The sequence below is a fragment of the Gadus morhua genome, chromosome 3, assembly GCF_902167405.1.
Source record: "Gadus morhua chromosome 3, gadMor3.0, whole genome shotgun sequence".
Lineage (NCBI taxonomy): Eukaryota > Metazoa > Chordata > Actinopteri > Gadiformes > Gadidae > Gadus > Gadus morhua.
The window spans coordinates 24,268,821-24,293,883 of NC_044050.1; the positions used below are offsets into that span (position 1 = coordinate 24,268,821).

At 47.7% G+C, this 25,063-nt stretch overlaps 1 protein-coding gene across 5 annotated transcripts in view; it reads left to right on the forward strand.

The window, feature by feature from the left end:
• pnpla6 (patatin-like phospholipase domain containing 6) overlaps nucleotides 1–25,063 on the forward strand; it is a 32,786-nt gene that overhangs the window by 3,716 nt on the left and 4,007 nt on the right. The window contains exons 3-32 of one of the 5 annotated variants that reach the window (XM_030352495.1): nucleotides 1,730–1,786; nucleotides 1,948–2,035; nucleotides 2,160–2,242; nucleotides 3,247–3,338; nucleotides 3,472–3,612; nucleotides 4,131–4,290; nucleotides 4,630–4,710; nucleotides 4,920–5,048; nucleotides 5,434–5,514; nucleotides 5,986–6,115; nucleotides 6,265–6,339; nucleotides 7,036–7,130; nucleotides 7,693–7,860; nucleotides 8,043–8,120; nucleotides 9,009–9,214; nucleotides 9,438–9,569; nucleotides 9,772–9,895; nucleotides 10,368–10,481; nucleotides 10,981–11,056; nucleotides 11,800–11,949; nucleotides 13,360–13,423; nucleotides 14,226–14,394; nucleotides 15,923–16,105; nucleotides 16,468–16,586; nucleotides 17,244–17,400; nucleotides 17,877–17,993; nucleotides 18,125–18,194; nucleotides 20,452–20,568; nucleotides 22,783–22,899; nucleotides 24,566–24,714. In XM_030352495.1, the coding sequence (XP_030208355.1) occupies nucleotides 1,730–1,786; nucleotides 1,948–2,035; nucleotides 2,160–2,242; nucleotides 3,247–3,338; nucleotides 3,472–3,612; nucleotides 4,131–4,290; nucleotides 4,630–4,710; nucleotides 4,920–5,048; nucleotides 5,434–5,514; nucleotides 5,986–6,115; nucleotides 6,265–6,339; nucleotides 7,036–7,130; nucleotides 7,693–7,860; nucleotides 8,043–8,120; nucleotides 9,009–9,214; nucleotides 9,438–9,569; nucleotides 9,772–9,895; nucleotides 10,368–10,481; nucleotides 10,981–11,056; nucleotides 11,800–11,949; nucleotides 13,360–13,423; nucleotides 14,226–14,394; nucleotides 15,923–16,105; nucleotides 16,468–16,586; nucleotides 17,244–17,400; nucleotides 17,877–17,993; nucleotides 18,125–18,194; nucleotides 20,452–20,568; nucleotides 22,783–22,899; nucleotides 24,566–24,714 (3,522 nt within the window). The remainder of the gene's footprint in view (nucleotides 1–1,729; nucleotides 1,787–1,947; nucleotides 2,036–2,159; nucleotides 2,243–3,246; nucleotides 3,339–3,471; nucleotides 3,613–4,130; nucleotides 4,291–4,629; nucleotides 4,711–4,919; nucleotides 5,049–5,433; nucleotides 5,515–5,985; nucleotides 6,116–6,264; nucleotides 6,340–7,035; nucleotides 7,131–7,692; nucleotides 7,861–8,042; nucleotides 8,121–9,008; nucleotides 9,215–9,437; nucleotides 9,570–9,771; nucleotides 9,896–10,367; nucleotides 10,482–10,980; nucleotides 11,057–11,799; nucleotides 11,950–13,359; nucleotides 13,424–14,225; nucleotides 14,395–15,922; nucleotides 16,106–16,467; nucleotides 16,587–17,243; nucleotides 17,401–17,876; nucleotides 17,994–18,124; nucleotides 18,195–20,451; nucleotides 20,569–22,782; nucleotides 22,900–24,565; nucleotides 24,715–25,063) is intronic. The other 4 variants (XM_030352496.1, XM_030352499.1, XM_030352497.1 and 1 more) reach the window with 4 other exon arrangements.

The window sequence follows — 25,063 nt, forward strand, 5'->3', positions numbered from 1 at the left end:
TAGATGGATAAAGGTTACTTGAATCACAATGAGTTTATTATCTATACTACTCTACTCCAATGTCCTGCCCTACAATATAGTCTTCAGTAAAAAAAAAAAAAGATTAACAGAATAACCTTTGGACTTGGTACTCTACATGAACAGAGCTCTTCCACACACTTGATGACAAAAAATTATGCACACAGTATGACATGAATGAACATTTCATTATTGCTATTTTTTGGGATTGATCACAATTCAATAATGCCAACTCGGATCAGTGTCTGGCAGTGTCTGACAAGGACTTGGATAACAATATACTAATTCTTCTTCCTCTTGTTCCACTTCGGTTTTTTCACACAAGCACATCTTTTTTTACTTCTGGTTTTAGAACCTCAATAAATACTTGATTCTGTTTGGTCAATACAATTCAAAGCTTGTCCATTATTTAGCAATGACGGAACACCTTAAAAGATGCAAATCATTGCGCTATAAAATCCTCAGTCAAATACAACAATCGACCACATGAAAATTCTCAAAGGCTCAATATTATCATGTTTTAAATTGAGCTGATTTCAATCATTAAAAAGCTGATTAAGTTATAAATAAAATTAACATATCTATTCATTGTTGGTTACTGTGGTACAAGCGGGAGATACCACTCCAGGAAGGACGGAGGGGGATGTGTCCCCTTATGGGAAAATAATGTTGTGGTGTGTCTGTGGATGATGGCTGGATTAGGCGGCCTCACCTGGCCTGAGTCAGACTTGTTGGTTGGTTGGTTTGTGGTTGGTTGGTCACCCCTGTAAACAGGTTTAACCTATACAGGTTAAACTAGCCATCACCACACACCCAGGGAGGGATCTCCTGCCTGAAAACCTTACAATAAACTAGCCTGGGAACGAATCTTGCAAGCTCATGTTTCATTTGATCTGCAGATAAGGTCTGGCTGCCCTCCTATACAAAAAGATTTCTGCCTGATACGAGACAGACCGACCAATCACAGCCACACACATTTTTCTTCAGAAAATGCACATGCACAGACATTTCAATTTGTCTGGCAATGCCAGACTAACAAGAAACAGGGTTTCCAACACACATAGCTGACTATTACTGGGTCCCTCCTGACAAGTCATGCAACACTGGCATGGCTACCATGTGTTTCAACAGTGGTATACAACCCCTGCCTTGCCTCGTCCATATCCACCAGCCTCGTTCTGCGTTATGATCCAATAAGCGAGTCCCTCCCTTCTATTCCTGTCCTCGCCTCTCTCAAGCTCCATCGTCACCTCTTTCAGTCCTGCGCGTCTTTCTCCTCCATTCCATGTCCATCCCTCTGCCACCCCCAAACTCCCACCTCGGTCAGGTGATGTCGGCCTAACCTTTCACACACCACTGATGTGTGGGTTGTGCTGGGATACCCCGATGAGATGAAACGCATGGTCACGCTTTCCCCTCAGCCCCCACTCACGTCTTTTGGATTATCAAACATTCCCGCCTCCGTAGGAAAATCCCGGGCACCCACATTCCATAACGCCTCATTTATCCCTCCGCCCTGCATTTCATGCTCACACAAGCAGGGTGTCTCCTCAACACACGATAGCTAGCTAATCAGCCTGAAAGCCAGCTAGCTGGAGAGTGGCCACATCCCAGCTCCTTGTTGTGACATAAGCCTCACCGTTGCCTCTAGCATACCGCGGCTCCAGGAGCGTTTTTTCCAATGGCGTGTCCTTCTGTTTCTGTGTTCCAGCAGGCCGGGTTCAATAACATTAAGACGTTTGTGGAGGAGGAGCTGCAGACGAGCATGGTGAGCCTATTTCTAAAGACCCTCGGGCGAGAGATTATTTCCGCACCCCTGTTTAGCCGGTGACATGAGTCAGTGCTAAAGCGTTATCCAAAAAGAGGACATAGACATTGATGTCCTTACTGCAATGGCTTTCTCCATGACCTCCTGCCTCTTTCCGTCAGATGATGGGGATGGTCATTGGCGCGGGTATCGTCATAGTCCTCATCGCCGTCCTCATCTTCTTCATTTTACGAAGGATCCAGCTTCGAAGTAAGTTATAGGACGGATCTACATACAAGGACAATCAATGTGAAAGTAATGGATTTAACTTGTTCCGTCACCTCATTTTCCTCCTGGCTCTAAGTCTTGAATTTACACCTGCTCTCATTTTCAGACTTGGAAGCCCAGGAAGTTCCAAAGTACCGCTTCCGCAAGAGGGACAAAGTCATGTTCTATGGGCGAAAGATCATGCGCAAGGTGTGTGTTCGCTGGCCCTGTACCTCAGTCCGTTCTTCAGTCAAAGCAAAGAGTGTGGTCTATGTGACTGGAAAACAGGGGCTTTAGACTGTCCAGGGGTTTTATACTGGTGGCTTTGTTTTTTTGCTCTATTGTTCCTGCAATCCATCCGTTTACATAGAGCGTAATGGTAATACAGAGGCTATGATTATGAGCAAGACCACCAATAACTAGACTTTTCAACTTGCCGTGGAACTAGTTAAAAGCTAGGTAGGGAAACGGATACGAAACATAAATGTGCAGTGTTTATAACGTCATGCATTTAGCAGAATGGACTTCGCATTGAATATAATATCCTTGTAGCAATATGCACGCCAAACTCCATCTGGGAGACATTGGCCTGGCTCCTCCATAACTAGGCTGTGTTGGAGCCGGTTTATTTGCAGCTATTGAGTATTATGATACACAGCTGGAGGTGTAATGTGTTGCCATGCCAGAGTACTCATGGCGCGTGTGAGGGAGTGGCTGGTGGAACCTGTACACACTGATTGCTTAATGCACCATATGTTAACACCCTAACCAAGCCCTGGGGTGAATCAGTCTGACTCAGTCCAGGTGAGGTTCAGTTATACAGGTAATGTGTATATAATGTCCCCATGTGTGGCATGCAGAATGTGTATATGAGCCCAATTTGAATAAATCAAATGCTTTGCATGTGTTCAAACCAGATGAAAGCAAAGATTAAACCAGGCATTCATGCTTTAATAGGTTTATCAGTCAGGGCCTGCACAGAAGCCATTGGGAATTTAAGCTTCTTGTGTGGTTGGTTGAGTACTCCTCACACATATTGACTCAATGGATTTTGATAGAATGTTTTACAGTACGTTTTGGATCAGGGCCAGTCGTATAATATCGTCGGAGGTACGCACTATCTAGGCTTGTTTCCGTAGCGCCGGGGGCATTGGTCACATGATCAAATGACATCAGCGTCTGAAGAGCTTGTCCCTGCCTCTCCCCCCGTCCAGGTGTCCCAGTCTACCTCTTCCCTAGTGGGCACCTCCTCCTCATCACGCCCACGCCTGAAAAAGAAGCAGAAGATGCTCAACATTGCCAAAAAGTACGCCGTCACAGTGTCAACACGCACCGATCCCTTTCTTCTCTCCCTGCATAGCATGGTTTCTCCGTGTGTCATATTGATTTTCCCTCTCGGTGTCTCCCCTTCCTCCCTGACTCGCTCTCCTCTTCGCCAGGATCCTGCGCTTTAAGAAGGAGGTGCCCATCCTTCAGGCCAAGGAGCCACCCCCCTCCGTGCTGGAGGCGGACCTCACAGAGTTTGACGTGGCCAACTCCCACCTGCCGTCCGAGGTGCTCTACATGCTCAAAAACGTCCGGTAAGGATGGCAGGACCAGACCTCCTTCCTGGGTCACACACCGCTTGATTCATGTCCCAAGACGTTTTACGATTCATGCCTGGAGGGTTTTCAGTGCCAGGCAGAGCATGCCCTGATTTGTTCATACCACGGTTCGATCAATAAAAGGTATGCAGGATGAATTGCTTAGCCTAGGGGCTCATCTTAGCTGCTGTATAAAGAAAAGATTTTCCAGAAACAAGACGAAGCACGTGAAAGAACATTTTCTTGCTATCTTCAGCAGAAATTTCTCTTCAATCATTGTAAAAAATATATATATATATATATATCAAGTGAGGGTGCTTTCCTGACACTTAAACCTGTCTCACTGTCAACTACTGGAAAAGTACTGGGAAAGGCTTCAATAATTGAACAGTTGAACGAATGTGAATATTGATTCTGTTCTGCTGACCAAAGCAGAAAAGCTTGTTTCATGTATATTATTATAATCACTGTTTTTCTATTTTCATGTCCGTCCCCCCTGCCTAATGTGTCTATAGTGTGCTGGGTCACTTTGAGAAGCCCCTGTTCCTGGAGTTGTGCAGACACATGGTGTTCCTGCAGTTCCAGCAGGGAGAGCATGTGTTCCGCCCGGGTCAGCCGGATAGCAGCATCTACGTCGTCCAGGATGGGAAACTGGAACTGTGCCTTACTGGAATGGTGATCAATGATGCACTTATTAGAGCATAGCTTAGAAATCACAGCAGTAATTAAACCAGTGTTCCCCACCGCTACCGGTGTTGCTATGTATACCTGAGTGTAATGTAAAACTACGTCAATGAAGCCATTAACATGCCTCATTAATTATACATGCCTTGCATCTGTGTTGTCTATATCTATTTAATCTTGCCCTGCAAAGACACTTTTCATGGGCGAGATTTAAAGGTCGTGATCCAGATCCATGCCCTTGAAACGTAGTTACGTTGAGTAAATATCCAAGTGAACTGGTTAAAATGATATTTGCATGAAACTCAAGACCTGTGTATCCCGGTCTCTCAGGATGGAAAGGAGAACGTGGTGAAGGAGGTTTACCCAGGAGACAGCGTCCACAGCCTTCTCAGTATCCTGGACGTCATCACGGTACCGCAACACACACGAGTCACACAACTCGCAACAACGCACACGCACCGCACACACACCACACACACAACACACACCACACACACACCGGCGCACACACGCCACACCCACCACAAAAACCACACACGCATAGACACAAGAGACGGTCTCGGTGGTGTCAGTGTGCAGTGTCGTTGGTTCTGATCCCGTTGTGTGTTGTGGGTCTGAAGGGCCACCAGAAGCCCTACAAGACGATGTCGGCGCGGGCGGCCGAGGTCTCCACCGTGCTCCGACTCCCCGTTGAGGCCTTCCTGTCCATATTCGAGAAGTACCCCGAGAGTCTGGTGCGGGTAGTACAGGTACGTGCCTATAGCCGTGTGTAGCATTGTCTGTTTGTGTGTAGAGCAACGCATATCCAATCAAAATAAGGTGTTTATCAATAAGTGGCATATTAGTAGTATTGTTGTTTTTTTATTGTATTTGTTGGTGTTGAACATTAACCAAGTTTGTCTGGTGGAAGCTAAAAAAAATCAATTTTCAAAGAGAAACGTTGCTAAATTACTAATCTGCAAGCCTTGCAGAATAGTCATTTCAAACAAGGTTACAGGATACAACAGACACTGGGAGATAGGGAAGTCCTTTTTAAACATAGTGGTTCCACATCAAATTAAAGGAAGCTGCACTGGGATAGAAACTAGGGATCAAAACATTCACGGTTTGGTTTCATTCGTTGTGTTTCATCAGATCATCATGGTTCGACTACAGAGGGTGACTGTACTGGCTCTGCATAACTACCTGGGGCTCACCAATGAGTTGTTCTGCCATGTGAGTTTATCACACACACACACAGACACACACACACAGACACACACACTCTCTCTCTCTCTCACTCTCTCTCACTCACTCACTCACTCACTCACTCACTCACTCACTCACTCACTCACTCACTCACTCACTCACTCACACACACACACACACACACACACACACACACACACACACACACACACACACACACACACACACACAGAGAGAGCGAGAGAGGTGTGATTTATTAAGCCCATAGCGCCATTGAATATTTCATATCTTTATATTGACTGACATTTTCTTGTTCCTTCTTGTTCCAACTGCACGTGAAGCGAATTACATTCAAACATTGACGTCGGATCATGCCATTTCCGCATCCTTCCATCGATGCCTAATTTTTGGTTCAAATCTAAACTCGGCACGACGATCTGATCCGAGGTGTAGTTCTGGGGGGGTCCGACCCAGCCTAACACGCTGTCCATCATGCAGGAAATGCAGGCCTTGCGTCTGCCGCCGGTGCCCCCCCACCAGCCCCGGACCAGCCCCATCCGGCACGGCAAGCGCTTCGGCAGCCTGACCGTCACGGAGGAGCACCGGGAGGCCGCCGTCAAGGGCGAAGGTGGGCAGCTCGCACCCACAATGCACCGGGGGAACCGGGGGAACTGGGTCCAGGCTGCAGCACGGAGGTCCCTGTGCCCTGCTACGGTGGAGGACTGAGAGCGCTGCTCACTTATGGACCTTCACTTTGCTGTGTGTTTTTGTGTGTAGGTGGGGAAGCAGGGAAAGACGGAACGACAGTGCCAACGCTCAGCAGAACCATCTCCATGCCGGTAGACATCGCTGGTGAGACTTTAATGTGCTCTTTGGTGTTCAAGTCTTTAACATTGTGTTGGTTGAAACGTGGGACATATTGGACTAAACTGGTGCCAACCTTATGTTGATTATTGTTTTACAAAATGGTCCCAACATGTGATTTATACTTCTATGAAATGGGTCTTCATGATGTGATATATCGTTGTATAAACGGTCCCAACATTTGATTATCGTTCTATAAATTATCCCAACATGATGTGATTTATCGTTCTATAAAGTGGTACCAACATGTTGTGATTTATCGTTCTATAAATGCTCCCAAGATGATGTGATTTATCGTTCTATGAAACGGTCCCAACATGATGTGATTTATCGTTCTATGAAACGGTCCCAACATGATGTGATTTATCGTTCTATGTAACGGTCCCAACATGATGTGATTTGTCGTTCTATAAAACCGTCCCAACATTATGTGATTTATCGTTCTATGTAACGGTCCCAACATGATGAGATATCTCGTTCTATGAAACGGTCCCAACATGATGTGATATATCGTTCTGTGAAACGGGGGAGACATGAAGTTCCCTCTCCCCATAGTCATGTTGTATCACCGACCTGTCAGCTCCCCAGTGCACTGACCTCGTTTAGCTTCAACACCACTGGGAACAACATGGCTGGTTGGGAGCTGAGCTGTTTGGTGTGTGTGATGTGTTTGTGCCCATGCAGGGATGCAGAAAAGCCTGTGCTCTGACTTTGACATGGCCTACGAGAGGGGCCGCATCTCTGTCTCCGCGGACGAAGGCAACACCCCGCCCACCAAGGTCCGTTCCCTAAGCAAGCCCCAATCACGTGCACACACTGGCACACGAGCGGACACACACACTTGTCTTGCACACACACTGGCACACGCATGCACGCACACACTGGCCCCCACACACAGACACACACTGGCACGCACACAGACTGGTGCACGCGCTAACACACACACTGGCACCCACACACAGACACACACTGGCACGCACACAGACTGGTGCACGCGCTAAAACACACACTGGCACACATCCACACAGGATAAGACTTTCACACTTTGTGGATGTTTGACGAGTGTATGTGTTTGACTTGATTAGATTAAGAGGAAACAGACGCATCATGTTCCTGCTTTGGATTCAGTGAATGAATCAAAATGCCCCGACATGATACCCAAGAACACATTTATTCATAGTTCATCGATTTCAGCACCAGGATAAATCCAAACGATCGATTTATTAACAAATATTTGGCAACACATCCAGTCCTGTCCCCCAAAATAAAACGTTGTCCGCCGACGAACAGCGAGGCGTTTATCTTGACTTTGGCCTGTGGTTTCCGTTTGCTCTGCCCCAGGACCTGAGGGAGAAAAGGGTAACCCTGGACGAGGCCCCGTCCGGGGTCTACCTGTACCCAGAGGAGGAGCTGGGGGCCGACAGCATCTTCTCCTCCAGCCCCGGCAAGCCCAGCGGCACCGTGTTCGAGGAGGCCCAGAAGGAGATCCTCAAACTCATGAAGATCGAGGTCAGTTTGATCTCTTCTTGATGGTTACGTAACCACAGAAAACTATGCATACATCTTGCAATTGAAATGTTGTTATTTGGTTTTTAAACGTTGCTTTCATACTTTCTGGCCCTGCTCCACTGACACTTGACGTGCTGATAGTAAGACCCTTTGACTTGCCCTCACCGTCTCCTCTCATTCAGGACCCTGCCTTGTTGAACGGGAGGGTCACACTGCACCAAGCCAAAGCCGGCGCTGTCCTGGCAAGACAAGGAGACCAGGTAAACTGCATCTTCTACTGCCTAAACACACCATTAAATATCAAACTCCGCTGCTGAAATTGTGGTTTTTGCAATAACTTGTTTCAGCAGACATCCATCCATTCCGGCCGTTACATTTGTTTGTTTACTGATGAAAGTACACATTGCTGCTTCAACATTTCCCAACGGTAAACCTCAAATGGGAATTAAACGGCAACTGAAGAGTTGATCTCTTGTGGCAATCATGCTGCTGCTTCCCCTTCTCATGTGTTTCCCCACACCCGCATTTGTATTTATTGAACCATAATAGGAAGTATAAAGCAGACAATGTTCTCTGTGAATATGCTTATGAGATACATGTGTAATCAGACATGCTCTCCATTGACAGTCAGTGGGTCAACATCTAAACGACCACTATGCCAATATCCTTGAGCTGTTGTTGTAAATGGCGATTTACATACCTTAGATTAGCATGTTGTGTCGCACCTCTTGTCTCCAACGACATGCAACCTTTGAACTGGCTGGAGCTGTTCCAATGTGAATGTATGCCTAACGCTGTATGGTTGTGCCCCACCTAACTTTGACGTTGATTTGGATCAAAGCATGAAATGACTAAATGTAAAATGTAGGAAATATACTAAGCCAGGGATCGAAGTAACTTTTAAAAAGACATTGGTGCCGGGCTTGACCCACACATGTCTCACTCGCTTAAATCGGGCCGCAGGAATGAACGAGCTCTGGTCACCTCTGTCCCTCCGTATCGGTCGCCTGTGTGAGCGTACGTTCCCACGGTCCCCTCGACCGGCCCTCCTCCCAGCCCCCGGTCCCTGTAACAGATCTGAAAAACCCTGGGGAACCCTGAAAGGCATTTAACCAGCGGCTACCCACTTCCTCTTCCCTCTCTCCAAGGACGTGAGCCTGCACTTCGTCCTGTCAGGCTGTCTGCACGTGTACCAGCGCATGATCGACAAGCAGGAGGCCGTGTGTCTGTTCGTGACCCAGCCCGGGGAGATGGTGGGCCAGCTGGCCGTTCTCACCGGGGAACCCCTCATCTTCACCATCAAGGCCGTGCGCGACTGCACCTTCCTCAAGATCTCCAAGTCGGACTTCTACGAGTGAGGGAACACAAATGAAAGGCCTAATGTTTCAGTATCACACAGTGTATATATGTGTGCGTTGCAACAATGCAATGAATGTCCGTTCCACGATCATCTCTCTCGTATGTCCCTTGTGTCTCTCATCAACACAAGAAGCTTTCAACCCTCACTTAACGCTAACCACACTTCCATTGCATGCTAGTGTCTCGATTGCTCAAGTGCTGTGTGATGCCCCCTGCAGGATCATGAGGGAACAGCCCAGCGTGGTGCTGAGTGCAGCCCACACCGTGGCCGTGCGCATGTCGGCCTTCGTCAGGCAGATGGACTTTGCCATCGACTGGATCGCGGTGGAGGCCGGCAGGGCCCTCTACAGGTACGCTAATGTACACTCTGACGGATAAGGTTGCCGTTACTTTAATGGATCATAGAAAATATAGTGTCAATGGCAATGACCTTTGTTGGGGCTGATGTAGATATACAACGACCGCCATTCAAATAAGATGGCTGTGGGATCCTATTTAATATATCGGTGATGAGTTTCCGACAACTTTTGCCCCCTGCTTCCCTTGCCACAGGCAGGACGACCGGTCGGACTGCACCTACATCGTTCTGAACGGACGCCTGCGTTCGGTCATCCGTAAGGCCAACGGCAAGAAGGAGCTGGTGGGGGAGTACGGCAGAGGAGACCTCATAGGAGTGGTGAGGGCCAGCCCCTGTTTACTCCCATCTTCTACCTTTTGTAACATGGCTACCATTATTTAGAAAAATTAATCCTGGCTTAGAAAACACGAGCGTGGTCATGCTGTATTTGTACGTATGAATGCCTACTACCATGCTCAGGTTTTGCATAGTGCCTCAAACAAATGCAGTGAGTTTCTTGTTTACTTTCTTGTTTGTTTGAGACATTTGTTTTACCAGCACAGGCTGCTGTGTACAATAGCGCTGGGCCAACTACAACTCAATGCTCATTTGCACTCCCTTGTGGCCAATTATACTATCACATATTAATTTGTGAAAGGAGTGACGAAAAGACCCAGAACAGAGCCACAGGGATGGCCACACTTAGTTTCGACACTCATTAATTGAGCGTTCGGCCAACTGCTCAACACGGTGAACAGTATTCCATGGTAACCGCATGTCCTCAGTAGGGTCAAACTCACCTGTGTTCCAGGTGGAGGCCCTGACCCGACAGCCCCGCGCCACCACGGTGCACGCCGTCCGCGACACGGAGCTGGTCAAACTGCCCGAGGGAACGCTCAACCACATCAAGAGACGGTACCCCCAGGTAGGTGAACCCTCAGCTGACCCACCTGTCCCTGCATCACGCCCGCCACACCTCAGGGTTGTCACAATACTGGACTCTCTAACTTTCGAGGCATTACCTTGAAAAATATCGATAATCGATATCACAGGGAAAAATGTACCACAATTGAGAGCATACGATTTTAGATTTGTATTTATTTGCTTATAAATATATCAGCAGAATGACTGACTGCAGTAAAATGATGAATTACCGCGAGAGACCGCTCTGCGAGTGAGTGACAGGAGGCGGGGCTATGTGGGCCCTGTGGCGCTGTGTGTTTGTCTGTCATCTCGCTATGACAGAGAGAGGTAGAGCGAAAAAGCGCAGCTCATTCTGGTGTATCGATCCTGTGGATAATAATACCAAGTATTGAAACCATTTCCAATATTCAGCATCGGTATGTATTGAAAAGTCGACAAAGCTACTCCAGATGTGTTGCCGTGGTGACGGTACTGACCGTTGCACTGTCGGCCCCTGACAGGTGGTGACACGTTTAATCCACCTGCTGGGCCAGAAGATCCTGGGGAACCTGCAGCAGGGCCAGGGGCCCTTTGCAGGTGAGATGATGACCGGAGGGCCTGGGAGTGTTGTGCTGAACATCGATGGCTTCATCATGTTTCATCTCCATGCGACGGTTCTGCTAGACGATAGTTCTTCCTTTCGTCTCCATACGATAGTTCTGCTAGAATAGTTCTTCCTTTCATCCCCGTACATTAAGGATGCTGGATGATAGTACTTCCTTTCTAACGATAAATTGTCACTCCTTTTTATTAACCTTCCCCCAAAGGCTGTGATGCCTGATTACATCAGGCATCTCATGTGGCTTTAGTTGATGAGTCCTAAGGCAGCAGAAATTACTGCTTAGGGCTGTCTTTTCATATAATTTTTTTAACACTTCCCAGAGGAGATTGAGGACTCTGCAATAAACCCATCACTAGCGGCACTAGAAGCGGTGGGCAGCCGCAGTGCGGCGATCAGAGACCAACTCCAGGGCTACTGCCTAGTGCCTAGGTCAAGGGCATCGGCAGGAGTAACCTAACAATAATGTGTTTTTGGTCTGGGAGGGAACCCACGCAAACACGGGGAGAACATACAAACACCAGACAGAAAAGCCATCCTGGGGTTTAAACCAAGGCCATTCTTGCGGTGGGCTAACAGTGCTGACCACTTTGCCACCCCAAACGCACAATACAGTTCACTGCAGTGGGGAGAGGGTAGCCTGATCATTACACACACACATTCAGGCAAGCGTTGCGTTTCCATTGGTTCGTCAACGTTGACGGTTCACGCTGTGGTGCAGGGTCAACGATGGGCCTGTCGTCCGTGACCTCCAGCCCGGACGTCACCAACCCCGCCAGCAATCTGTCCACGGTGGCGGTACTGCCCGTCTGTGACGATGTGCCCATCAACGCCTTCAACCTGGAGCTCAGTCACGCCCTCAACGCTATTGGTGAGTCCGCCTGGACGGGGACGCAAGCCATCCAAGCTGTTTGCCAAATTATATATATATATATATATCAGTGGCGGCTGGTGGTTTTTAAAGTGAGGGAGGAAGGACTGCGCGCTTGGTTGCCATTGGCCTGCTTGCACTGTTGGTGTATGGTGGCATAAGAATGTGAGACTCAAGTTGTTTCAGGGTGTTTTGGTGAACTACAAAATAGCAGGGAGGGAGTTATGTGAACAAAATGTATACAAAGCCACCAGTGGCATCACTGTAATTTGAGAAGGAAAGGATGCAAAGCATATTAGTCAAATCAGGCCTACTATTGATTTGTAAAAGTAAATAAAAAAATCTGGGCCTATTATTGGGCCTATTTTTGCCCTCACTGACTGAAGTTATTTAGCTATGTTTATTTTCAGTTACAATTGCTTGTAATGCTACCAGTAAGTCATGCGTACCTAGCAAACCATGTAGCACTCACAACACTGACGTTGCCATTACTTCTGATGACCTTGATTTTGGGAAGTGGTCTACCTCTTTCTGAATGAATGGAATGGTTTTTGTAATAAGACGTTAACAATGTCCTCCGTTTCCAATGTTTCCATTGTGCTTTTAGGATCACGCTATCGCAGATTTCACTTCTGCGTCTCTCAGACTGAGCACCGCGGCAATGCAGACCGGGTTTGTTATCGACAGCGTTGCCAGATTGGGCAGATTTCCCGCCCAATGATAATTTTTCCAGCCTAACATGGTTAAAAGTAGCCCAATTGGATTGGAAGTCTGACCAATCTGGCAACGCTGCTCAACATCCAGGGATCCTGCTTATTGGTTCATAGCGCAGACGGATAGATTTTTGCGCGAATCAGACCCCTTAAGGTCCCACCCACTCAGAGGAGGATTTTCCTCCTCTCTCCCATTGAAACCCATGTTATCCACCGACCGCCAGTACTTTCGGGAAAATGAATGGGAGTGGACGGCGGCGGAGGGAGGACGTTCCTCCCTGAAGTAATTGTCAATAGGCGATAGGTGGTGCTAATGTCCCTTTACCCAGGGAAACGAACATTATATATTCAAAGGCAATAAAGTAGTCATATTTAAGGGCATTAATTCATTACAATAGTCGGGGCAATCTAAATTTTTTATTCTCAACAATGTTAGGGAGGATCTTCCTCCCTCTCCTCAATGGAGAAGCCTCCACTGATATATATATATATATATATATATATATATATATATATATATATATATATATATATATATATAAATAAATAATTTAGTATAAACTTTTGATCACTCGATTGAATTAAGAAAATGTCTAGACAAATAGCTAATCTGAAGTCAACATCCGGGCTAAAAGTCATTTTGATCCATCACTGTGTATGTGGACTGCCGTCACTCATCTCTCTGGTGGTCTTCCAGGCCCCACCCTCCTGCTGACCAGTGAGATCATCAGAGAGCGACTCGGTGCCTCTGCCTTGGACAGGTGAGCTTCAAGTAAACGCATCCCAACCGGTCCTCATCCGACCACATTCCACTGCTCTCACGTGTCTGAATACAGAATTCGGCCAGCGCGTCGGGACCAGATAGGGTTAGGTTGCCTTGCTCAGGGACACCTCGACAACCTCCTGGTTACATGTCAACCCGCTCTACATCCGCTACTGCGGTCCTGAACATCCAGACTAAAGTCAAAGAGAAAACGAAAGTACAAAGCCAAACCAAAAATGCAGCAAACCCACCCAAAAGCCCACCTACCCGCGTGGGAAGAGAGAGCGCGGCTGAAGCTGTTCACCTTATGAAGCCTGCAGGCCACACCCACACAGGGGCCCCACATCAGCTGACCACCCTCTGAGCTCCGCCCACTGGCTCCCTACATAGATTAGCCAACAGGAGCGCCAGCAGACTGAGAGAGAGAGCCATCCCAACTAGGGCTGAATGATGTAACAACGCGATTTGAAAATCACAAAGGTGCAAACTTTTATTGTTACCTTTTATATGTTACATCAATCCATGCGTCAATTCATCTCAACACATAGGCCTGGCCCAAAGGAAAGAGTACTGTATATGTGGACTTATTCCAATGTTGTGTCGGTCATACTATAGAATGATTCATCTTTTTTAGTGAACAATACGGAACAAAAGGAACTTTAAAAAGAAAAATGCGTACTAAATCGCAATTGAGACGTTGGTCGAAATGATCGCAATTGGGTTACTTCCCCCAAATGGTTCCGCCCTAATCAGAACCCACGGCGCTCTCCCTCTAACGTCGCGTCCTTCCTCCCGGCCAGCGTCCACGAGTACCGTCTGTCCGGCTGGCTGGCGCAGCAGGAGGACATCAACCGGATCGTCCTGTACCAGTCGGACCTCACCATGACCCCCTGGACCCAGCGCTGCATCCGACAGGCCGACTGCATCCTCATCGTGGGGCTGGGGGACCAGGAGCCCGCCCTGGGACAGGTGAGGGGCCGCGGGGACTAGGGGCTCGTACGCGGCGGAGGGCATTGTGGGGGATTGTCGCCATATTGAGAGGAGAAGCAGAACTGTCAAATCTAGAATCAACTTAAATAACGGTATGTGATCTATGCTTATGAAAGCTGTTGTGATTGGTCGGTTTGAAATCGTTTGGAATTGGAGGGGGCTAAGTCACAGTTATATACAGCGTTCCTGCCTCTCACAGAAGTGACTAACCCTAACCCTAACGACTTGATGACTGTGTTGATGTTGTATTGTCACTGCCTGACATCACAAAAATGTTTGCACCAGAGTAAGTTTGAGAGAATTGATTCTTAACCAAAGACAGCTCTAAAAAAATCGAAAAGTAGTTTTCTTTACGAGGGTAGGGGAAATCAACAGTTCAGTGGAGGGTGATTTCAACCCTTAGCAGAACGCAACATTAAAGTTTAAAAGCGGTGTGACGAAGGCGACTGGCAGGGATAGAAGCACGATTTTTTTCAAATACTTGGACATGACTCAATATTGAAACTCTAGTGGCCTCAAATTAAACCATAAACCAGGGGTTCTCAAAGTTTTGACAGCTGAGGGCCAATTTAGGAATCCCAAATTTTACTGAGGGCCGGCAAAGGCAAACATTTTTTGCGGGAAACGCCGTAGGCATCTCAGTGATGAAAAAAAACATTGCACCGTGGACCTCGGAGAGAGGTCAAGTGAGGTCTAAATCACGAAACTGAGGTACATCCTTTCAAAGTAATGTGCAGTCAGATTAAAACTGACAAATGTAGCAGGATTTTATTGAAAGCTAGAGAGAGTCGACTTTTCTCTTTATATATATATATATATTTATTTTTAATTAGTATTGATATAATAATTTAAAAAAAAATATATATATATGTTTTTTTAACTTACATCTGTACGTCATTGCGGGCCGCCAGGAATGTTACTGCGGGCCGCTCTTTGAGAACCAATGCCATAAACATATCACTTATGATCTAATAACCATGTGCCATGGATACGTCCTGTGGACACCGCTCTAACCTGACGTTCTTTCCATGTCCCCCCTCATCCCTCCTCCCTCATCTTTCCTGGTCCCTCCTCATCCCCGTCCCTCCTCACCCCTCCTCGTCCCTCCTCATCTGTCCTCCTCCCTCCTCCCTCCTCGTCCCTCCTCATCTGTCCTCCTCCCTCCTCCCTCCTCGTCCCTCCTCATCTGTCCTCGTCCCTCCTCCCTCGTCCCTCCTCATCTGTCCTCCTCCCTCCTCCCTCGTCCCTCCTCATCTGTCCTCGTTCCTCCTCCCTCGTCCCTCCTCATCTGTCCTCGTCCCTCCTCCCTCGTCCCTCCTCATCTGTCCTCGTTCCTCCTCCCTCGTCCCTCCTCATCTGTCCTCGTCCCTCGTCCCTCCTCATCTGTCCTCCTCCCTTCTCATCCCTCCTCATCTGTCCTCCTCCCTCCTCCCCCCTCCTCATCGCTCCCTGTCCCTCCTCATTCCTTGTCCGTCCTAATCCCACCTCGTCCCTCCTCGTCCCCCAGCTGGAGCAGATGCTGGAGAACACGGCGGTGCGGGCCCTGAAGCAGCTGGTGCTGCTGCACAAGGAGGACGGGCCGGGCCCCTCCAGGACGGTGGAGTGGCTCAACATGCGCAGCTGGTGCTCCGGACATCTGCACCTCAAGTGCCCGCGCCGGGTCTTCTCCAGACGCAGCCCCACCAAACTGGTAAGACCTCCCCGTCTGCCCGTCCCGGGTACCCCAGGGGCCCTTCCTCAATCGGGCCCCCACAAGGGCCGGGAAAAGACTTGGCATTGGACAACAGTGTTTGGAAGGGGGGGGACGGCGGCTTTGAGGTTTACGAGCTGTCGGATTTGGCAGGGGATCCTGTATGTAATACTCAAAGTATCGGAAAAGCCGGTTATAATTGGATTAATTTTATGGAATGTACTTTGTACTAATCCTGTGCATTATAGGAGTCAAATAATGTACGGTACATTTTCTTGGTTTTTTAATGCTAAACATGTTTTGTTTCCTCGTCTTGTAACACATTTTTGCCCTGTGCGTCTGTGCGTCTGTGTGCGTCGCAGAGGGAAGTGTACGAAAAGGTGTGCGAGAAGACGGTGGACCGACACAGCGACTTCTCGCGGCTTGCCCGGGTTCTGACGGGGAACAGCATCGCCCTGGTGCTGGGGGGAGGGGGGGCCAGGTGAGAGACACACACACACACACACACACACACACACACACACACACACACACACACACACACACACACACACACACACACACACACACACACACACACACACACACACACACACACACACACACACACACACACACACACACACACACACTCATCCACACCAGCAGGTGGTGCTGTCCCTCCATCTGTTTTTTGTTTGTTTCGTGTTTGTGTTGTATTTTTCGTAAAGGTGACATTTTATACCACCAGGTGTGAGTGTGATTAGCCCTTACAGGCCGTTTAAAAAAATATGCCTCTTCTGACACAGTCCGTCCGTCTATCCTCATACATCTAGGTGGATACGCCCACTTGTGATGTCAACAGGGGCAGATTGGTTACCTGGTGTTATAATATGTCACCTTTTTAAAGGGGAAGTCTTCGCCCGTTTTAGTAGGATACCTTCCAGCCATGCATGGGGGAATGTCATCCTCTGTCCCTGTCCCCTCTGAGCTGCTGCTGTCCCATAGGTGTCCTCCTCTCTCCCTGTCCCCCTCTGACCGGCTGCTGTCCCCATAGGTGTCCTCCTCTCTCCCTGTCCCCCTCTGACCTGCTGCTGTCCCCATAGGTGTCCTCCTCTCTCCCTGTCCCCCTCTGACCTGCTGCTGTCCCCCTATGCAGAGGCTGCTCCCACGTGGGGGTGATCAAGGCCATGGAGGAGTCGGGGATCCCCATCGACATCGTGGGCGGGACCTCCATCGGCTCGTTCATCGGGGCGCTGTACGCAGAGGAGAGGAGCGCCGTCCGGACCAAGCAGAGAGCCAGAGAGTGGTCCAAGGTGCTGCTGCAGACCAGCCGTCACCAGCGCAGTCACGCCTCACATGAACCCACAAAACATCGGGTTGACGGGAGTCATGGCTCACATTAACACAATCTTTCATGTGGTTTTCATTTTCGTTAATCGTTTATGGGTGACTGCGACTAGAATTGGCAGGGACCTTGCTTTACCGTATTAAAGGATTTATGAGGGCGAAACATTATGTATTGAGATTTTTTTCATATTTCGATTTAATTTCCGTGTGGTTGGGGTTCAGGTTCTACAGCTCTGTCGGTGTCCGCCATTAGTCAATTAGCTTATGCTAATTGACTACTGGAGAGGACACTAGTGCCATCTGTGGGATGGTACCATTAATGGGCTCCCACGCTGATGGTTTTTGGCCAACGTTTCTCCATTTCCAGGAAGGGAAGAATTGCTAATGATATTAGCTCAACATTATCTATCAAACTGAATCCCTGAATATCCTTGCATTTCAGGCCATGAACTCTGTGTTCAAGACCGTGCTGGACCTGACCTACCCCATCACCTCCATGTTCTCTGGCTCTGCCTTCAACACCAGCATCTACAAAGTGTTTCTGGACAAGCAAGCTGAGGTCAGAGGTCACCGACAACCACCATAAATGTACCCTTTTCTTTCTTTTGAGCAGAACTTATATGTTGCGTAGTGTGTACAACATTCAGGTGCAGGCTGCACTAGAAACACTTGTACTCTGTGTGTTTCCAGGACCTGTGGTTGCCCTACTTCAACGTCACCACGGACATCACGGCCTCGTCCATGCGCGTGCACCAGGACGGTAGGTCGACTGCCGGGCTGAGCTGGCTTCTAGAGTACACCCTTATGCAAGGCTGCAGTGTTGATGACCCACATGTATAAGGCATCCATTATGTTAAGCATCACTGTGTAGTATCACCCTATCGCAAACGTTGGGTAGTGCATGAGTAGTCGTGTTCACACCAACACATGCTTAGATATGCATCAGGTTGTGTTGTGCGTTTTTCAACCCATGCATTGAGATCTTTCACTTTAAGATTGAAACAATATTGCTTTTATGGAATAATAAGGGTTTTGTACTCTATGGGTGGTCTTTTTAATTGTTCAGTAATCGAATCACTTTATATATGTTAACCCTAAGTTCTGCTGTCCCATCCCTGATGTAGGGTCGGTTTCTAGTATTACTCGATTTTCATTTGCTTGGCTGTTTCTCTCGACCAAAACGTTAACGTTTGTGATGGCCCCTTTGCACGCATATTAACTAACTTGTATCGCTGTTTGACTTCTTAACCAAATCCTTAACTTTTCACTTGACCCGTATGTGTTGCACTCAGTTCTTCTAACCTAACACCTTCTGGCCCTGCTCCACTATAGCTGTCAGCCAATCATGGAACTCTCTGAAAGGCGCTCCAGTGTTGCGTTCGCATAGTGCTGCGTGGACATTAGATTGTGTAACGTCGCAAAAAATATCAATATTATCAAGACTTCCACAAGTTTAATCTGTAATGGCCGATGTACACAACCTCAGAGATTTTATTCTGGTAAAGTTCATTCAACTAATGAGATGGTTGTTATTGTAGGAAAGCAATATTTATTAATTTAAACTTTAATGAAATCTGTGCATCTTTAATTTTTTATTATATTTATTTGGGCTTAAAAACCACCCACAACACTTCAAATCGACAAATCAGCCGAAAGTGTTGACCTTAAAAGGTCCATTTGTGCAATGTATGCTCAGTAAAACTTAGGCCTTCCCTTGACTCATGCGGCCCAGATTCACACCATGTCTCTTAAAGCAACAGAGCACCATTGGTGGAGCCGGACGCACGTCTGCTTTCTTGTTTGTCTCTCCATGTTTTCCGCTCCTAATTTCTCTCCTTCTCTCTCTCCTCCATTTGAACTAAGTCATGTATAGTAGAACCGTAGCCTCTCCATCGATTTCCTTTGCACCCATGTCTGTTTGGTTTTTAACAAAGACGATAATTGACTCTGTTAGGGGATGTCCGTCCTCAGGACACTCTACCGAGGAAACTTAACCCCTGTTAGGACCCTGACCTTCAACTACCCCCTCTACCACCGCTCATTTCCGACATCATCCTGTAGGATCCAGACACTCCATCTTGGCACCCTGGCACCCTATCCCCCCCCTTCTCCGTGCAGTGCCCTGCCCCCTGCTTTCCTTCACACCCTTTCCTTCTCTGTCTGAGCGTGTTCTGTCACACTTTCTTACGTTTTTTTTTAAATCTTAAACATTAAAGTCGTCGTAATTCTTCCCGTTCCTTTTACTCCGGGTATTTAGGGTGGCTTAGCTGCTTAGATTCTGATACGTCCAAGAGTATCTTGAGCTCTATGAAACAGTGTGTAGTCTAGTTGGCCAGTGGACAGAGCTGGCCTGAGCACATCCTATAATGAGGATTTCCTAGTTGCTTAATTAGTTTGTTATTCCAATAGCGTTTGTTATTCCCTCTCTTCCTCCCTCCCTACGACCCTCGCTTGTTGGAGCCATCTAACATTGCTAATCCTAATTGATATGCTAAAACCAAATATGTATACAGACCTAACATAGCCTGTTGCAAGACCAGGGGCCTAATTTATCTTCAGATTATTGCTAATTGAATCAAACGTGTTATATATATTAATGTGTGGATTGGCCTTGCATTATACTATTTGGATGCATTTTTGTAAATCCCAATAGATTTTGTTTAGGATATTTGGGATTCATAGAAATACTGGGCAGATGTTTCTCTATCAAAGCAGCCTGCCTGTTATTCCCGAACCTTGCCGTTTTTTTGTTCTAGTTTGTCTCTCCCTGTCTCTCACTCTCTACGTCTCTCTCTCTCTCTCTCTCTCTCTCTCTCTCTCTCTCTCTCTCTCTCTCTCTCTCTCTCTCTCTCTCTCTCTCTCTCTCTCTCTCTCTCTCTCTCTCTCTCTCTCTCTCTCTCTCTCTCTCTCTCTCTCTCTCGATATGGATATATATAAATACATAGGTCTCCTGAACCCACCTCCCACCTCCCTTGTTTGATGTGCTCTCTCCTTCTCCATCTCCATCTTCCTGACAGGCTGTGTGTGGCGCTATGTTAGAGCCAGTGCCTCCTACACCCCCTATTTACCTCCCCTCTGCGACCCCAAGGACGGCCACTTGCTTGTGGATGGTTGCTATGTTAACAATGTCCCAGGTCAGACATCGGAAAGAAACGACATTAACACCATTGCCCGGTCGTACCGCCTCCCCCTCCCTCTCCCCCCGTCTCACAACCTCACTCAGCTCGAAACCACCACATAGACCACCCAGAGACCCTCCCTCCCTCCCTCCCTCCCCTGCCCTCCCCCATCTCCTTTCCCCCACACCCACCCCACCCTTCTCACTCCTTTAACTCCCCCCCCATCCTGACCAGTTGGACATTGGGGACCCATGGTTTGGAAGGAAAGACCTCATTAGTATCTGAATCGGCCGCATATACAATATATATATATATATATATATGTATAAATATATTCTGTATATATGTATACATATTAAACTAAAGATGATCCACTGTTTTAGTGGATCGCAGATTAGTTCTCCCCTCCCAACGGTTGTGACGACAACTCTCAACGCAGATTCCAAATTGGTTTGGCCCCGCCCCCTCGTTGAATCCCACTGCGTCTGCCTCCCCCTATTGACTTGCAAGGCAGTGCTAGTGCATGCTGCGGTTCGCCATGGGTTCGCTCCATAGAGAAAGAGAGAATGAGAGGTGCATGATGGCCCTGCTTTTTCCAAGTGCCCCATGTTTATCATTTCCCCCCCTCCCCCCCCCCCCCCCCCCACCCTCCCTAATTGTCATCCCCTCGTGTTGAGGAATGCACAGAAGTGTACGTGCTTGTGTTTTGATTTGTCAAAGAAAGTTTCCATGCTTTTTTTGTACTTGAGGCTCAGGGTTCTTTTTTTTGTTTGTAGTTAATTCAACTCGTATGAGGGATGATGATAGAAATACATCTGCATCTTAGTCTTCTAAGAAACCCTTATTAGGTTCAAGGTGACCACCGTGCACAATGGATGTCTCGGCCTCTAGGTCTATTATAGTTTAGTGCCGTGAGATGTCATCACTTCCTCCGTCTGTGTCTGTGGTGGCAGTTCTCTGAATTCTCTGAATTTCTGCTCTACAAGTGTGTGTGTGTGTCTTGCTGACTCCACCGCGGCATGCTTCCATCTCAGCCATGCAAGGGACGCCCTTTACCCTATTCTCCACCTCCATGTCCACTTTAAACATCTCCACAAACGTGTTATTATTATTACCCTCCCCAACCTTCTCCCTATGGCTTTGCTTGCCCTTATGTGCACGCCAATGCTTTACCTCATGAGCCAATCACTATATTTAATGTAAATATACTGCATATTGGTTTCTATCTTTCCTCATGTAGTGCTTTTATTGTTCACAATAAGTGTTCTGGATCCTACAGTTGCCACTCCCTGCCCCATACTGCAAATAAAAAACGGTCCCTCCTTCCTAGTATACGACGATGCGTCAGCGATGCAAAGGATCCACAAGCCCCGCCGCAATCTCATTCCGATCACCGAGTGCGACCAATCAACCGCAAACGGTCCCTTCACTTCAAATCAGGCCAATTCTGCAGCTTCAGATTTCTCTGGCAGCCCTCTCAAACCTCCACAACAGAGTCAGACGCAGCCTCCTCTGTTCTGCTATCCTTCCAACCCATGCAGCCAGCGGCCTCCTCCTCCGCTCCGCTGGCACCGAGCTAAGACCCAGGGCAGGCCGCCATGGTTGACCCACCACATGTTCACTGCGGCAGACACGGGGCCCTGAATGTTGTCACGACAACGGCCCACTGCTCCTCCTCCTCCTTCGAGACTCGGATTTGCTTGCCGTCCGTAGCCTTTTACAAACATTCGTCATTGGGGCTTCTCTGGACGATATAAAACCAAGTTATGAGGATTAAATCGGATTGATTGTAAAGCTACCTCAGATCCATAGGATTTCTGATCTCGCGACGGGAGGAGCGACGACGTTGTCGGGGCAAAATTCTGGCGGCCAAACTCGGCCTTGACGCTCTGTCGCGGCCGCCGCGCCCTCTCTTACCTCGAGCAGCGCCGCGTTGCCACGCAAGGTGTCTGCGCCCGGGTAACAGGTGTCCGTCGGGGCACAACAGAGTGTGAAGGTCACCCCCAGGACCACAGGCCCCGGCCTCGCTCCCTCTCCTCCCCAGGAGGGGGGGGGGCGGGGGCACCTGACCGCCGGGCGGGGGCTGTGGTCGGGGGTTGGACACTAACCAAACGCATTTTGGTTAACCTTGATTGAGATGTTATTCCATCCCCCTGAACCCTCCCCCCCCTCCTCCCCCAACCCCAAACCTCTCCCCCCCCCGCTCCCACACCTCCCTCCCGGTGATAGGCTCACTGTGGCGCTATGTGCGGGCGAGCATGACCCTTTCGGGGTACCTGCCGCCCCTCTGCGACCCCAAAGACGGCAACTTGCTAATGGACGGGGGCTACATCAACAACCTGCCAGGCAAGTAGAGGGGGAGCACCCCCAGACGCGTACCAGGGGGGTACGGTACCATGTCCCTGCCAGAGGGGGGCAGTAATGCATTCAGGGCGGTAGAGGGTTGTCTGCGGGTTCGAGCGGGTAAGTATGCAACCAGGGGGGGATTGGAGATTTCCCCGTCCGTTTTGTTTGAGTTTCTAATTGTACATTTTTTTATAGTTTTGCCAAATTATTATAAGATATATTTTTGTCTAAATTGAGTAGTGAACTCAACACGAGACTAAAACATTTGTGGACTGGTGGAAATCTGCATTGGTTGGGTTGTATTGAATGTTGCGTTGAACTTTGCAAGAAAGAACTAAATATCACACGTCTACCTATATGTTAATTCCTATAGCACAAGGCAATGTGATATAACTGTCCATCAAACAGCCTGGTGGTAACACGTGTGATGTGAATTTCGTTTGTTTTTTAGTTGAAGCTTTTACATGAAAGCAGCTTAAATTAAATCTGCACTATTTAGCTTTTTAATTTGGAAAATACTGCGTGTTTCTGTGGTAACATAGTTTTTCTATGTATAATTACAATAAAGAGATGATCATCAAGATTACATGATCTTTAATCAAATACAATCTTACTTTTGGCTGCCTGAATATCATTTGCTCCACTGGCAAGAAATTTTGATTAAACAGAAAGTGTGTCAGCAAATGCAGACATAATTCAATCAATCTATCTCAATTAAGTTCTCTTGTGTTTCGCTGGTGTAGCAATGGGCAATAGGGGACCCTTCTGACATTCAAGCAAAAGTACATAGTGCAGCTTTAAACCCTAAAGTATTGTAAGACGGAAATAAAAATCAAGAATCTATTGTTCCTAGACACCAGTCTGTTTTTTGGACGTTTTTTTCTGCTTTCAATAAAACGTACTGACTCTTTGGAAAAAAACAACAACAGTTTCTGTGAATCAAGCTGTACGTACGGTGTAAGGTCTCGTGAGGTAGGGGACTATTTCCTCTGTGGACCACTGCATGAGAACAAAACCACCTCATGCTCACGTATTCGCGTGAAGCAAAAAAAGCACAGAACTTCTCGAGGAAGTCCTCCCCTTTGTCGGCCTCTGTGAGTAACAACAGTCTCGTCATGTTTCCCCAAGCTCTGTGCAGTGTTATCCTGCTGCTTCAAACTGTTGTTTGTACGCTGTTGGCTGTCGTCAGAGGTTTGTGGAATACAGTGTTTCAGAGACGTTGCTCCAACCAATAGGATTTCCGACACAAATCTACTCATTATCGATGTATCTTTCAAATGCATTGCTCTAGATCTTGTGCTTCGGTACAATGAACAAATCAATGGTGGGCCTTCTTTCTGGACTGTACAGGTTTCCTTGAGCCACACAGCAGAATGACCAACGGTCTCTGACCTATTTTTCTCAATAAGATAAACCAAAGACTATCTCCTAATCTCTCTCCATCCTTATTTAGACCTATGACAAAAAGCAAGCTTTCTGTGGTTGTGTCTTTGCTGTGTGAGCCCATCTGAACATTTTAAAGGAACAGAAAGAAGCGGTTACCCAACAACGCATACAACACAATATCCTCTTCATCGTCTCCTCGTCACCCTGGCTGTTTGTGCTCGTGGGCTCGTGTATATGCGTGTGCCCGTGTGAATATGTGCGTGTGTGTCGCGTATTGCAGCGGACATTGCCAGAAACATGGGCGCCAAAACGGTCATAGCCATCGATGTGGGGAGCAAAGACGAGACGGACCTCTGTAACTACGGCGACTCCCTGTCGGGTTGGTGGTTGCTATGGAAACGCATTAACCCCTGGGCAGAGAAAGTGAAGGTATGGACAACTGTGCTGGTTATATCATCTGAATTAAGAGCATGGTACACCCTTTGACTTATTTTACTGTCTGATTACAAATGTCCGATATCGCGTTTGTTTTTCTTCAATTTATAATAAATGAATGAGAGATTCTTGCTCACCAAGCGCCTCCAATCTTCCTCCAAACAGAAACCTGTAAAGTATCAGTGTCCTCGAGGAACGATTCCTCTTCTCCTAGTTTCTTTCTTTAGTTTTTTCCCTGCGGAAATTGTCCAGTTAAACATTCTCCAATGTTGGTTCAAGCACTTCATATGCATGCTCTTCCACTGATAAGAATCAGAGGAGGACCTCAGCAAATGTCCGGGAA